Consider the following 13,151-nt stretch of genomic DNA (forward strand, 5'->3'; position numbering starts at 1 on the left):
AGCTTTGCAAGTCACACACAAGACACGAAGGGAACTCAGCCATTCTCCTGGGAGCCTTTTCAGGGAAGTAAAGCGGATTTTTATTCTACATAGTCACTTTGGCAATTTAGTCACACTGCCCTTCTAGACAACCATCATCAAAGAAAGCTGCCGTTCCCTTTCTCCCTACCTACTCTTTCCTGTAGGAATTCTAACATGCTTACTCTGTAAGAAAAGACTGCTACCCTGGGAAAAGATTAAAAAGCACGCATAACAAGCAAAATTTTATTAGTGAATTGTGCAAGGTGCTAGGCTGCCAAAGGATACTGCACAGTGCAAGGAACAGCCTAATAGGCTCACGTGGCGTTCAATTCTACAAGGACAGCAAGTTTGACACCGTGATTAAATGGAATATTAATACTTTGGATTGATCTTCCTTGGCAAAAACAGCCACATGGAATATTTTTATACTACTCAGCTTTAGAAGGATGTCATGCTAATACTGTCTTAAAAAAACCTGTGACCCTGGTAAGTTTTTTGGTGAAAAAAGCAATGGATGGTACAAGGAAACAGTTATAAGTTACTGAGTTTGCTTGACATGTATCTGAAATGAAGTTAATTTTGAGAAAAACCACAAGCTGCTACTCTCTATATGAAGTGAGCTATTGATTTCTAATTCCTAGTGTTAATTGGCATTCTTTTTAACAACCGTAGGCAAAAAGTCCAAGAACTGAGAGTATGTGGACTATGCACTACAGCCTCACTTCTAGATTTATTTTGCATCACTTCCAGCTGAATAAGTGGTGCGTTAATGCTGAATGGGGATGTATCTAGCTGTGAAATGTCAACTGCAATATTTGTCATTACTTGAGCATGAAGAATTGATGGAAAACAAGCTGCATTCCTCTTAAGATTATTTTTAAATGTTATGGGAATGAACAGTCAGCTAATTACAAACAACCTCAAGAAAATACCCACACAGACAACTGAATAAATTTGAGGACAATGGGTGGTAGTGAAATTATTACCTTTGTTGGCCTGTTGAAAAGACAGGCACCTCCCCCCCGAAGTAAAAATTCTTTGTATTCTGCAATGCTGCATTTGGAAAATTTCCTGGAATGGTATACCCTGAAATGGCAAAGAATTAGCTGAGTAAAACGCCTCAAAACTCCAACAGTTACTGGAAGGGGGCAGAGGGGTCACAACTTTTTTTTAATACTGTAAATCCCAGTTTCTTACAACCACTGTGTGCAACAGTATGTCAGCTGAGTCTTACTCTCAAACAAGAAAACTGGAACAAAAGTCTTTAAACAGTTTGCATCTTCCTATTTCTGTTATGTGGATCTACGGTATACGAAGCTGTAGTCTTCTAATCTTCTTAATGATATGAAACCACATTATCATGATAGCTGCTGTGCACCCGCTGGATTGCATGCATAATCCAGTGTTCTCTTGGGTTTGTTTTCCCTGTAGGCTCCGTTTAAAAGATGGATTACATTCCAGATCCCTGATTTCATGCCAGGGTTTTAACACTGTTCAATTCATCTGATCAAAAGTTAACCTTATTAACATAAAGTGAAAGTAATTGCAGCCATAAGAACAGCTGTATAGGGTCAGACTAAAACTCCACTTTACCCAGATGCCATCTCTGATGTTGGCCTGAGAATATGCCCAGGGAAGAGCAGAGAACACAGCACCGTACTACTACTTGCAGAGTATTCTTCTGGCTTCCAACAGCTGTCAGCTCAATGACTTTCATGGGAAGCCCTGTTTTGTCTTATTAAATAAGTGTCATAATGTACACTGCGAACTCATTCCAGAGCCCTCCGTTACCAATAGTTATGACATACCCCGTTTCCTCCATGATGCAACCACCCCAGGATTCAGTGCAGTCACACTCTTCTCAGACAAGACCAAAATGCAACAGAAAAGGAAAGCAGTTATAAATATGCTTACAATAAACATAAAGCACTCTCTATAAAAACGGATTATACAAGGCTTAGATGATTGCTTGGCTGTACAGAATCTAGCCCTAAACTGGAAACCAGCCCACTTGAAGAGACACTGATATAATTGACATAAAAGTGGTACATCCACATTACAGTATGTGCACATTCTTAGACTCAACACACAGTTCCAGGCAGTACAGGAAGTGAAAAATAGCTGACAACATTCTTCCCTACCTGCTCTCAAAACAGGCAGCACACGGGTATGTGCAGTTCAAGTGATACTGATGATTAAAAATGCTAACATCTCCTCCTCCCTAAAATCTGTGCAGAACACCCTGACAGAAAATTAGTACTGGACAGGCCACGTTTTTTTCCTTTGTCATAGAATGATTAACAGTAACATGCGAATCAGCCAATCAAACATTCACTAGAAAAAGTAGTTGAGTGAAAATGGATGTACAGTTTACTTACAGCTACAGCATGTAAGCCAACAGTGACCAAATTCACGAAGTAAAGCCGAAAGATCAACAACGTATGGTTGGTAAAACAGAAGTTATACACTACCCATAACAGTTATCGACCAAGGAAGTAACATTTTTAAGAAGAAAGGCTCTGTATTCTAGTTACAACAGCAAATCCACACTGTTTCTCCACAGAAAACATTCACCGGTTACATATATGGCTACTTCTACTCTATCCAGGTCATTCATTAATCTTTCTCTACAAAGATACCCTTTCCAAATAAGGAAACTAAGCTGTCATTTTAAAACGCATTATCATTCCGATTTCCAAATGATAGGAACTCTTTTAATCGTAATCAAAACCCAACGATACAGAAAATATTTTAGCAATTTCCAAGTTTACACAATTCCAAAGGGATGCTTTGCAAACCGCATCCTCTAAACTTTTCCACATTGCTTCCTAATTCACGGATTTCTGGAGTGATTCCAAAATAAAGTCAGCATGATCATTCACGTTTTGAGAGAAGCAGCAAGAAGTAGCCGAATTGCTTACAAGACACGAGTGGAAAAACCCAACAGTTTTCTTTAGCCCCACAGAGGGCTCTTGCAGCAGCTTTTGTACCTGCGCTCCACAGGCACTAGAGCCACGCCAGTCTAATCTTCTGGCTGTGAAGCAGCAAGATGCAAATTGAGCAAATGTCACCCTGCACTAGGTTACAGCTTCTTACCGGGTAAGCTTCAACCATAAACTAGGTATTTTTGTATTTTAAGAAGTCAGTGATAGTGCTATAGGAATTACGGATTTCATGATGGTAGGTAAGGAGTTCCAAGTTAAATTCAGGGCGTCTTTACCATTATACCTTTGAATGCTGGTTATGAATCTGACCTCCCAGCATGGGACATCACTGAGGTCATTGCAAAATGAGATCTAAACTGGTGGCTCCGATTTTGGTTAACCTCAGGTTTTGGTATGTACATTTCCAAAAGCAGCAATTCCTGATCTACAGTTACAGCAAGTTTGGTATTTGTTCCAGACAGCACATAGGAAGAATTTGTATACGTAGCTAAGGAGGGCAGAAGACTCCATGCACATACTCGGTTTCCTGGCAGCTGGCTCCCACTGTATTCCAAGGTTCTGAGCAAGACTCTGGGCTAGCTCCTGTGCCATGGCCAAAGGGAGGCCATACTGCATTTCACGAGTGCAATTAAAAAAAAAAGAAAAAAGAAAGCCTAAGTTATTTTAATGAACACCACACCGGCTCATTCTGGTTTACCACATAACCTACTACTTCGGTAGCTCTGCACAGCCGGTCACAATGCTATGTGCTTCTAAGGAAAACCATCACAGTGAAGTACCTAACAGAAAAAATCTCCTCTCTGAACCTGCAGGAACCCCGTCTGCTGGTTAACCTACAGAAAGGAGGCTGCTTGGTATGTATGTAATATAGTTGTGTACAGTATGATGAACCCACGTTAAACCAGGAAATTTTCATCATCAATGTAACACCGCACTGCACTAAGGAAAAAATAATAATAAAGAAAAAAAAAATCAATACACAGGGTCCAAATTGTTCTAGCTTTAATGTTAAAGAACTATGTCATCAGCACCTCAGAAGAACAAGCCTCTCGTAGCGAGAATACCCAAAAGGATGTTCACTGCTGTATTTCAAATACTCCTGTCTGAGATTTCTGGCTCTAAATTGCTGTCAAATATAGTAAGATCTTAAATTGTCTTTTAGTAAGAAAACAGTGCAGACAGAAGGAACACTTTTTAAAATGAAAAGCACAGTGAGCAGTAGTTTAATGATGACGCAAGAAGGTTGGCTGTGATAATCGTTATTTTTTAACATGTAAGTTATCTTTAAAGCCCTGAATACTGAAACATATAAACTCTCAGGTTATAACGTACAGTTTGTATTTTATTTCACTTTAGTCATGAAAAAAAAGATTACCTCATTCACTCCTACTCCTCTGGCCACAGAGCACACCCCTCCAAAGTAACTTAAGCTGCTCCTTTTGTAGTGAAATGTCACGTTCCTTACAAGCAAAAAAAAAAACCACCACATTGACATTGGACACCAGAACTTGTCAAAAGATAACATTTTCACACGTACGATGACACACTGCATGCACAGTAATCCTCATCTAGCATCAAAAGTGACTGCAGGTTTACAAACAGAACACCAACATCGAAAGAGTCGATTAGATACAACTTTCGATAAAGATACTACTTTTATCTTGTAGTGTCAAAATCAGTCCCACCCCACAAACCAACCAAGCAGAGGAAGCTAGTAGTACTCATCCCTGAGAAAATACAATGATAACATTTCCTTTAAAATTATAGCAATATATTCCAATTTATAATCTGTCAGGAAGGAATTCTGTACTGACCTATATCAGTGTTGAGAATTTTTTTTAATTATGCTCCTACTCCAAACCAATTCAAGTTCTAGTTTCAGCTCCAAATGAAGACTGAGAAGTATACCTAAAGGGAAAGTAATTTAATACTGCCCTTTAGCCCTCCCTCTTTCATTAATTGTTAATCACTGTGGGGCTTTTTCTGAACAACTGATTCACCACATGATAATTTTATTTAAATATTTTTAAAAAGCAGCTAAGCCCCAAATAATTTAGTTAAGTTCACGTAATCTGGAAGATATAAATTATTCTATAAAATGTCTGTAAACAATTATTTATGATACCTATTTTAACTTCATAGGCATAATAATAAATCTACACAGCCTTGGGCATGCACAGCCAATGACTAAGCTTTGAAATTTAAATCCTTTTATAACAGCAGAATCAGTGCCCCTTTTGACTTTTTTTAAATAACAGGATTCTCCAGACAGATATATATATTTTTTTTCAGAACGTTCTGACTATGCTAAATGATTAAAACTAGATGTTTTACAATAGACAGAGCCAGTGTAAGGGCTGAGGTTGGCAGGCAGTTCTGGAAATGGCCTAGTTCAACCCCCTGGCTGCAAGGGGGCTCAGCTGGAGCAGGCTGCTCAGGGCCACATTCCCTTGGCTTTTGGGTATCCCCAAGTATGGACCCTCCACAGCCTCTCAGAGCAACCTGTTCTAGCATCTGACCACCTTCACAGTGAAATAGCTTTTTCCCTATGTTTAAATGGGATTTCCTACACTTCAGTTTGCATTTGGCACCTACCTTTCACTGTGCACTGAGAAGAGCCTGTCTGCGCACCCGCAAGCTCTTCAGCAAGCGACACGATACGTGCATAAGGGTTAAGAGTGTGCATCATCAGCGCTTACGCACGTTACGAGAAACGCAATGAGCACTGTGTTGTGATGCCTGTATCAGGGCAGCAGAGCTATGACAGAAGCTGGAGGAAGCTCTTATCCCTATTTTTATCTTCCTCAGCAGAAGATGAATGATAGGAGAATCGCATGGAAGACATATGTCATGCCATCCTATAGTATGTCACACTGCTGGGAGAAGGCTTGAGATCTTGATGCTGCACAGGGAACACACACTTCCTCCTCTTTGCTTACAAGGCCATGAAGTAAAAACACACTGTTGCTTAACATTGGTGTTGTGCCTACTGATGCAAGTGGCATTTCCACTCAAAATGCATTGTTTCTCAGAAAACAACTCACTATAGCTCTAACAGGAGACCTTCCAGTAGCACATCACTGCAGCTACATGTGTGAATAAATATAGCAACTGGAGTGCTCTTGTGGCAACTGTCAGCTCTGCCCTTCTGCTCTTTACGGTGAAAGCAGTACATTACACACATGATTAGGAACACTAGGTGTCCTTAAGGGCTCATCAGAAGGCACTTCAAATATGTGACAGTCTCCAGGTTGCAAAGGCATTAAAATTTCATTATAGATACATACCAACATGACCACTGTATATACTACACCTATTAAAAACAGAGTAACATGTTAAAAAATAGCTTAAGCTTCCTAAGGAAGGCAGATGTTGATTGATGTAGTGACTACCAAGCAAAAAAGTGAGCAAGAAGAGACAGGTAGAGAAAAGCAGTAGGTAGAAAAGTATAAAATACCACAGTAGTCTAAGCCATGGTACATGGGTACATACGAGAGCAGGTGCACAGCATCAGCGTGCTGTTTGATGTAGTGCTGTCGATACTTGGAGAAATCGTGAAGCATCTGCAGAGGGTCAGGGTGAATATTAATACGATCTTTGTCTGTCCAAGTTTCCACAGCGACAAGAACCACCCTGGTGTTCAGCTGTTCCTTGTATATCTGAGGGCAGAGACAGGACAGGCACAGGAGTAGAACACTGGGTCAAACATGCACAGCTAGCCAGTAAGAGTAAAGCGGAAGGACAAGAGGGATAAGGCAGGAAGGAAACATGGGGAAACAGTTAGCTGGGAATGCCTTGGATTTCTTAGAAGTTAATACACTGATCTAACTAATTTTTATCTTTTAAAGGACAAAACCACCCTTGCTGCTTTTTTTTTGAGCTACTCCCTTTTCTTTAAAATTCTCATGTCAAATGATTTCACCACTGAGTTTTGCACAAAAACCTGTACAAATGTCAACAAAGAAATGTAACGGTACACTGGGTGATGTCAAAGAAAAAGAAAAGAAAGATCTAAAAGACAAAGAATATCCAAAGCTAATTCTTAAGTCAAGATTAAAGAATCTCTCAGTTGTCCAATATATCCAAAATTTAATTCATACAATGCTTGATTTTCATTTACAGTATAATCAGTTAATGAGATTCAAGTAATGTGAGAATTAAGAATATTAATTTTTCTATTAATTTTAATGACACTGTAGCAATAGACAAGGAAACGACAGTCATGCCCTAATAATAACATAACAGCTTTAAAATACCCATTTTAATTTTGTGCGAGATAATTCTGAAATAAAACTGCTGCTCTCTTCAGGCTCAGGTAATAAAGTACTAAGTTTTGTTAACTAAGGTTACTACAAAAGATGCATTCCTTATCCGCAACAGCAGTCTGCCCAGCAGAAGTCTTACACGGGACACAAACAACACTGACCATACTTAGTTATGATCTAAAAGTACTGGATAATTAATCCATTGGCTGCCTAATGCATAAAATACATGAAAGTCAAGTTACCTGGGCACTTCCATGAGGCACCACATTGAATATATGCTTTTATTATCTTTTTGCCAAATTATGCCTACAATACACAGCATGGAATGCAAATGTCCTCCTGCAGTTACAGTAAGTATTTACACTGAATAACCTGGCACTGACTAGCGTGCCAAACTCGTGTATCAAGGCAGCATTATCCTTACAAAAACATCAATACACAGTATTCAGCTTAGAAAAAAGGCAATAAACATAAGAGCAAGAGAGAGCAACCAGTTAAACTCAATTTTGGCCAAGAACGTTGAAGGAAAAAAGAATATTAATATGCTTCAATCTGAAGGAGACAGGCTGGGGTCATACACAGAAAACAGTTAAGGACATGAGAAAAATCAGTAAAATTAAACCCCAGAAACCACATATGGGTGGATCAACACAGGACTTCACTTGTGTTTGCTGAGAGGAATACCACATTTCCTGAAGCAAACAGAGGAAAGAATGGAAGAGGGGCAGAGAACCTGGAAGCACTGGAAAGCCGATATCCTTTTCCCAGTAATAAATATGTCAGCAAGAACTACAGCCCACTTCCCATGAACACAAGGGAATAACAAAGCAGAAATTCCTGCTCCTTTTCACTCTTTGTTTAAAGGAAGGGCCATTAAGATGTCACTTTGCAAGATCTCTACAGAGAGGACTGAATTCTATACTGGAGAGAATCTGATATCTCTGTAGATGCACATACGGCAAATAAAAATGGAAAAACAGAAGGAATAGTCAGAGAAAGGAAAGAGAGATTAAATAACTTTTGTTGAAATGCAGAAGAAATAAAAAGAAAATGAAAATGCCACCCTTTCTTCGGCAATGTACAATATAAGTTGCAGAAATATTAATTTTTTTGTATTTTTATCTGCTCTAATAATATTTCTTCAGATTACTTGTTATTTTCAGATCGTTAGACAAAAATATTCCAAAACAATTCCAGTAGTTCATGTATTATAAATATATTCACCTAGATTTCCAATACACATCCAGCATAGATAATACTTTATATGTAAGATACTAAGAACAAATACTGTGTTGCTTCCTCCAAAGTAAACAAACTGTTGACAATGCTTTGCACTGTATCACATCACATGGTTCTGTTGGAACATCACGTGGAAAGTCAGAATTTTGCTAGCCTTTGTATTCATCACTATTAGAGAATCTATCCTGTTTCCCTTACGAACACAGCTCTGAAATGAGCATGGTCGTTACACGCATATCAAAATGAAAAAAAAAACATCAAATTTTACCACAAGTCTTACTTTTAGTTTATATGCTCTGTGTGAAATTGTTCTAAATTTAGTCAAAGATACACGTATGGTATCTGCATCAGCACCAGCCATTTATAATGTAGTACAGTGGGATTTTGTTTGTTTCTAAGCAATAAATGCAGATTTTATAAAGGAGAATTTTTATTCACATTCTTTTCTCCCAACCCATATGGGTATCCTGTGTAAACTATACTCGCAGCTTCAAGCACTTGTGGTTACATTTGTTTCACAAATCTAAACTCGATTAGATCATGTTCTTCAGCAGTGACAGATACTGAAAGCTCCTTCAAGTCTGAAATCCTCCCTGCCAAGGGCATACTGGCAGTTGGAAGCTTTGAGAAAACTCTCAAGGATAATTTGGTGGTTTCTTGCACGTTCAACCCCAGGCTATTCTTCTGCTGAGGAACTGGAAATGAGTTTTTAAATGTAATTTTTATAGCTACTCTTTTTTTTATCCTGGTATCTGCTGTTAACATTTTTAATACAGCACTAAACTAACAAAGTCAGCGATACAGTTTCCAGAAGAGACATTGATACTTACAGCATCCACAAGGTTTACCACAGACTTTGCAAAATTGTTTGTGTATGCATTTGAAGAACGGTGCTTTTTGAACTAAATGGAAAAGAAAAAGTAGAACACAGTGAGAACTTAAATATTTATTACTAATTCTTTATTTTTACAGCAAGAAAGGAAAATTAATATTTTAAGAAAGAGTAAGGGAAAAACTCGGAAAGCTTTTCAGATCACAGCCTCTCTCTCATACTTACGAATCCCTGGAAGGTAAAGGAAGCCATGTGTGACAGACAACCTTTCACATCCGTAAAAGGAGCATTTTGCCACGAGAAATATCTAATTCAGAATCAGAGTTCAAATGTTCAAGACAAAATTACAGGTAAACATGAAAATAAACATGAGCTCAAAATTGAGAGGATGCTGTACCTGCTAACACTGTGTTTACCCTGATCAGTTAATTATCACACTGTACAGCTGTGTTCCATGACTGTAAGACATGAAGGTTAAGCACTGGCCACTTGTCCCAAGTACAGCTCCTTGCAAAGACATCCTTTCTCTACTACAGCACCAGGCTTCTCTGACAAGTAGCGTTAGTTACACCAAAAGGCAAAAAGGAAAAGCGAGCGCATGGTAAAAGTAAATATGTTTGAATGTGGAAAGAGTTTGGCTGAATATCTTAAGTTTTAATTTTATTTTTTTCCCCTTCTATAGACTTAGATGAGCTGTATTACCAGTTCCGCTTCCTAATTTCTGTGCACGTCATTACAATTGTTTCATGTCCTTCCTCATCCTGCCCCACAAGTCCCCTCTGTTCCATGTCAAGTTTTCCAAAAATGCTGCTATGGTATCTGAACATTAATCAATGCTTCAAAAGATTGTAAAATTCTAACTCAAAATTTCATTGCACAATATGATTTGCAGGCAGGAAAAGTAAGACTTCAAAATTTCACAGAGAAGGAACACAAAATTGCATAGAACGAATCGTTCTATGAAGACAAAAAGTCTTCATTAAAAAACTCTTTACTGATTTCAGCTACTGGTGAAAAGCAACATCACCTCATGAGCAACCGTTATCAAGTTCCGTGAAATTGTCAGCTACTCCCACTCTGAAACCCAATACCCAAAAATAGGGCTTGAAACATGAGGGTCTGTCTCTTCTCTGAGCAACTGAGTTGCTACATCAAGTTATATGTCCCAAATCAGATAAATCCCCTGTTTTCCAGAGTTATGCTTGCTGCAAAGGTGAAAGTAGAGCCGCAAGACATATATGCTTTTAAAATTAAATAATCTGTTTCTCAAAGTAAAGGCCAGAAGAGTGACATACGCACACACTATATTATTAGATAATTTTTTTCCATCCTTTCAAATTCCAGTTACTTTTGCCATGCAATCTAGTTTCAGATGGATGAAATCCCACAGAGAGAATAAAAAGCTCAAACTTAATGACGACATTCATTTGACTGCAGGAAGATTTTTTTTTTTTTTTTAACATCTGCAGTTATTCACTGTTAAGTTCCCCAACAGGTTTTGGTACCCAAAGATCCAGCAGCATAGTTTTGCAGAGGCCCCCTCCCCAACAACTATTTAAATGCCAAAATCAACGGCAATATGCAACATTATGTGTTGTGTAAACACAGCTCCTAAACCAGAAACTAAGGCAAGTGCGATGACCGAATTAAATGCGTGGAGGTGGGGGTGTGGTGTCAGAGGGCAGGAAAGCTGCAAACAGAGCAGTGGGCACCTGGCAGCCCATGGCTGAAGAGGGGTTAAGGTGTGCCCCCCCCCCGAGCCTGCTGCAGAAGTGCGCTCTCTACTGGTGAGGGGGAGCCCTTACGGGGTGAGGGGGTTAGGGGGCAGGGGCACGCGCTCCCAAGGACAGCCGGTTTATCCCCTCACAAGCATCACCGGACAGCCCTGAAGCAACGAACACAGTTGTAAGAAACCGGCCCGAGAGGAGACAGCGGTTAGGGCCTGGCCCAAGTGCGGGAACGGGACGGCTGTCCCAGGCGCATGTCCGCATGCGGGAGGCCAGAGCAAACGGGGAAAGAAATACTCTCTCTCCGTAAGGAACGCCAACCACAGGCCTCAAGGAGGACAACAAACTTGTCTTGTTTGTACCTTCAGCTACTACGCCCTACCCCTATACAACTAGCACTCGGGATAGTTTCCTACGAGGTGGCTTTACAGGCAAAAGCAGTTGAATAAATTGCTGTCCTACGCTTTCTAACCCATCTGAATTCCCCCCCCACTGCTCAGCTGACACAGATTAAACACAGGCTATTTTTGCCCAGACTATTTCTATGATTTAACAAACAGATGAGGGAAGGTTGTATTATCTGTCTATTCGGCACTGGAGCAATACAAAACACTGAATCCTGTTCTGCTATCTGCTACTTCTGGCTCTGTAAAATCATCCTTCCATGTTGACAAGAGAGCCCACAGGACATAACGCACTGGGAAAACATGCAGTAGAGTGCGAGGCACAAGCTCATACAGAAACCTAAAAGTTTATTTTACTTGCACATAAAATAAGCAGAAACTGTTTTATCAACAGAATTTGATTTATAAAAAAAAAAAAGTCTTGCTCACAGAGAAGCAAAGTCATGTTAAGAGTTGATGATCCTTATTTGACTTTTAGCCCGTGAACAGCTGCAAAAGCTAAGTGAGACAAGGGCTCAGAACAAGACACAATCAAGCTGTTTTTAGAGTAACTCACTGTTGGTTGCAGGATATTCTTTGTTATTAGAAAACTTATACACTATTTCTCCATAGCAGATATGCTCCAGTTAAAATGTAGCTACTGAACTCAGATTTGTGATGCTTTTCCAAAAGGGTCTACAAAACAGCTGTTTTGGTTTACAGAACTCATTATTCCCCAGGCTGCTCCCTCCTGACTGTTCATAAGGGTAACACATGGACACTTGGACAGTCTTACTTAGCATAATCAGTGAAAACAGTAACATTTAAACAACAAATGTCAGCTGGTCTCATTTTTTCCAGCCATCCTGAAAAACAAAATGGAGGGGGGAAAAAAAAAAAAAGTTGGCTCACCCCCAACCCCCCCCTTTTTTTTTTTTAAATCAAATGACAGACACCTGAATCGAACAAGTAACTTATCTTGGACTTCATTATGAATGCTGTTGCTAAGTGGGGAATAGCCAGGAGAACAATCAGATAGTTTTGTCTATATGCTTTGCTGCATTTAAATTTAAGTTAGTAAAGCTAAACTCAAAGTGGCGAGTTTTGACATCGTTATTAGTTTAAGGACAAGATGTAGTTTTCTGATGTTTAATGTATTTGTTCTGGACATAAATGTTTTGTTACTCTGTTGGTTATTGCTATCATATGGATAATTTAATATGGCTAAGTGTTTCAGACACACTTTGAGAATATGTAATTGCTGTAGAAAATCTTAGGTTACATTAAGCATTATTACATATTATGGCCTATACTGTGTCTTACAGTGTAAATGCTAACAGCTGCTGATAAACTAAACACTTGACCCAGAAGTAGCTGATGCAGCACAGTGCTGTACATCAACCCACAAATCATCATCAAAGGGAAGATTAACACTAACCTGATATACTTACCATTTTATGGTCATTGACTATCATGAGCTCCAGATATTTCATTTCTTCAAAGATACCACGAGACACCTAATGGATTAAAAAAATTCTTTGAGAAATCATGAAGATGTAGTGACTTGCAAAAATAATAGGATTACCCATAAACATTATCTAGTGTGCGTAAGCTTGTAGAAACTGGGTCAGATGTTCAACTAGGGTAAACAATCATAGCTCCAGTAACTTAGTGAGTTATGTAGACACTGGCTGAGAATCAGAGTCACACCACTATTAATGTTTAGAGTCTATTCTTTT

At 39.1% G+C, this 13,151-nt stretch overlaps 1 protein-coding gene across 1 annotated transcript in view; it reads right to left on the bottom strand.

The window, feature by feature from the left end:
- ADAM23 (ADAM metallopeptidase domain 23) overlaps window positions 1–13,151 on the bottom strand; it is a gene marked incomplete at its 5' end in the record, with an annotated part of 56,319 nt that overhangs the window by 17,536 nt on the left and 25,632 nt on the right. Inside the window, 7 exons of the mRNA XM_010149279.1 lie at window positions 1,008–1,107; window positions 1,830–1,878; window positions 3,485–3,575; window positions 4,342–4,426; window positions 6,459–6,625; window positions 9,301–9,372; window positions 12,864–12,929. Of these exons, the coding sequence (XP_010147581.1) occupies window positions 1,008–1,107; window positions 1,830–1,878; window positions 3,485–3,575; window positions 4,342–4,426; window positions 6,459–6,625; window positions 9,301–9,372; window positions 12,864–12,929 (630 nt within the window). The remainder of the gene's footprint in view (window positions 1–1,007; window positions 1,108–1,829; window positions 1,879–3,484; window positions 3,576–4,341; window positions 4,427–6,458; window positions 6,626–9,300; window positions 9,373–12,863; window positions 12,930–13,151) is intronic.

This window comes from Eurypyga helias, unplaced genomic scaffold (genome assembly GCF_000690775.1).
Source record: "Eurypyga helias isolate BGI_N326 unplaced genomic scaffold, ASM69077v1 scaffold9243, whole genome shotgun sequence".
Taxonomy (NCBI): Eukaryota; Metazoa; Chordata; class Aves; order Eurypygiformes; family Eurypygidae; genus Eurypyga; species Eurypyga helias.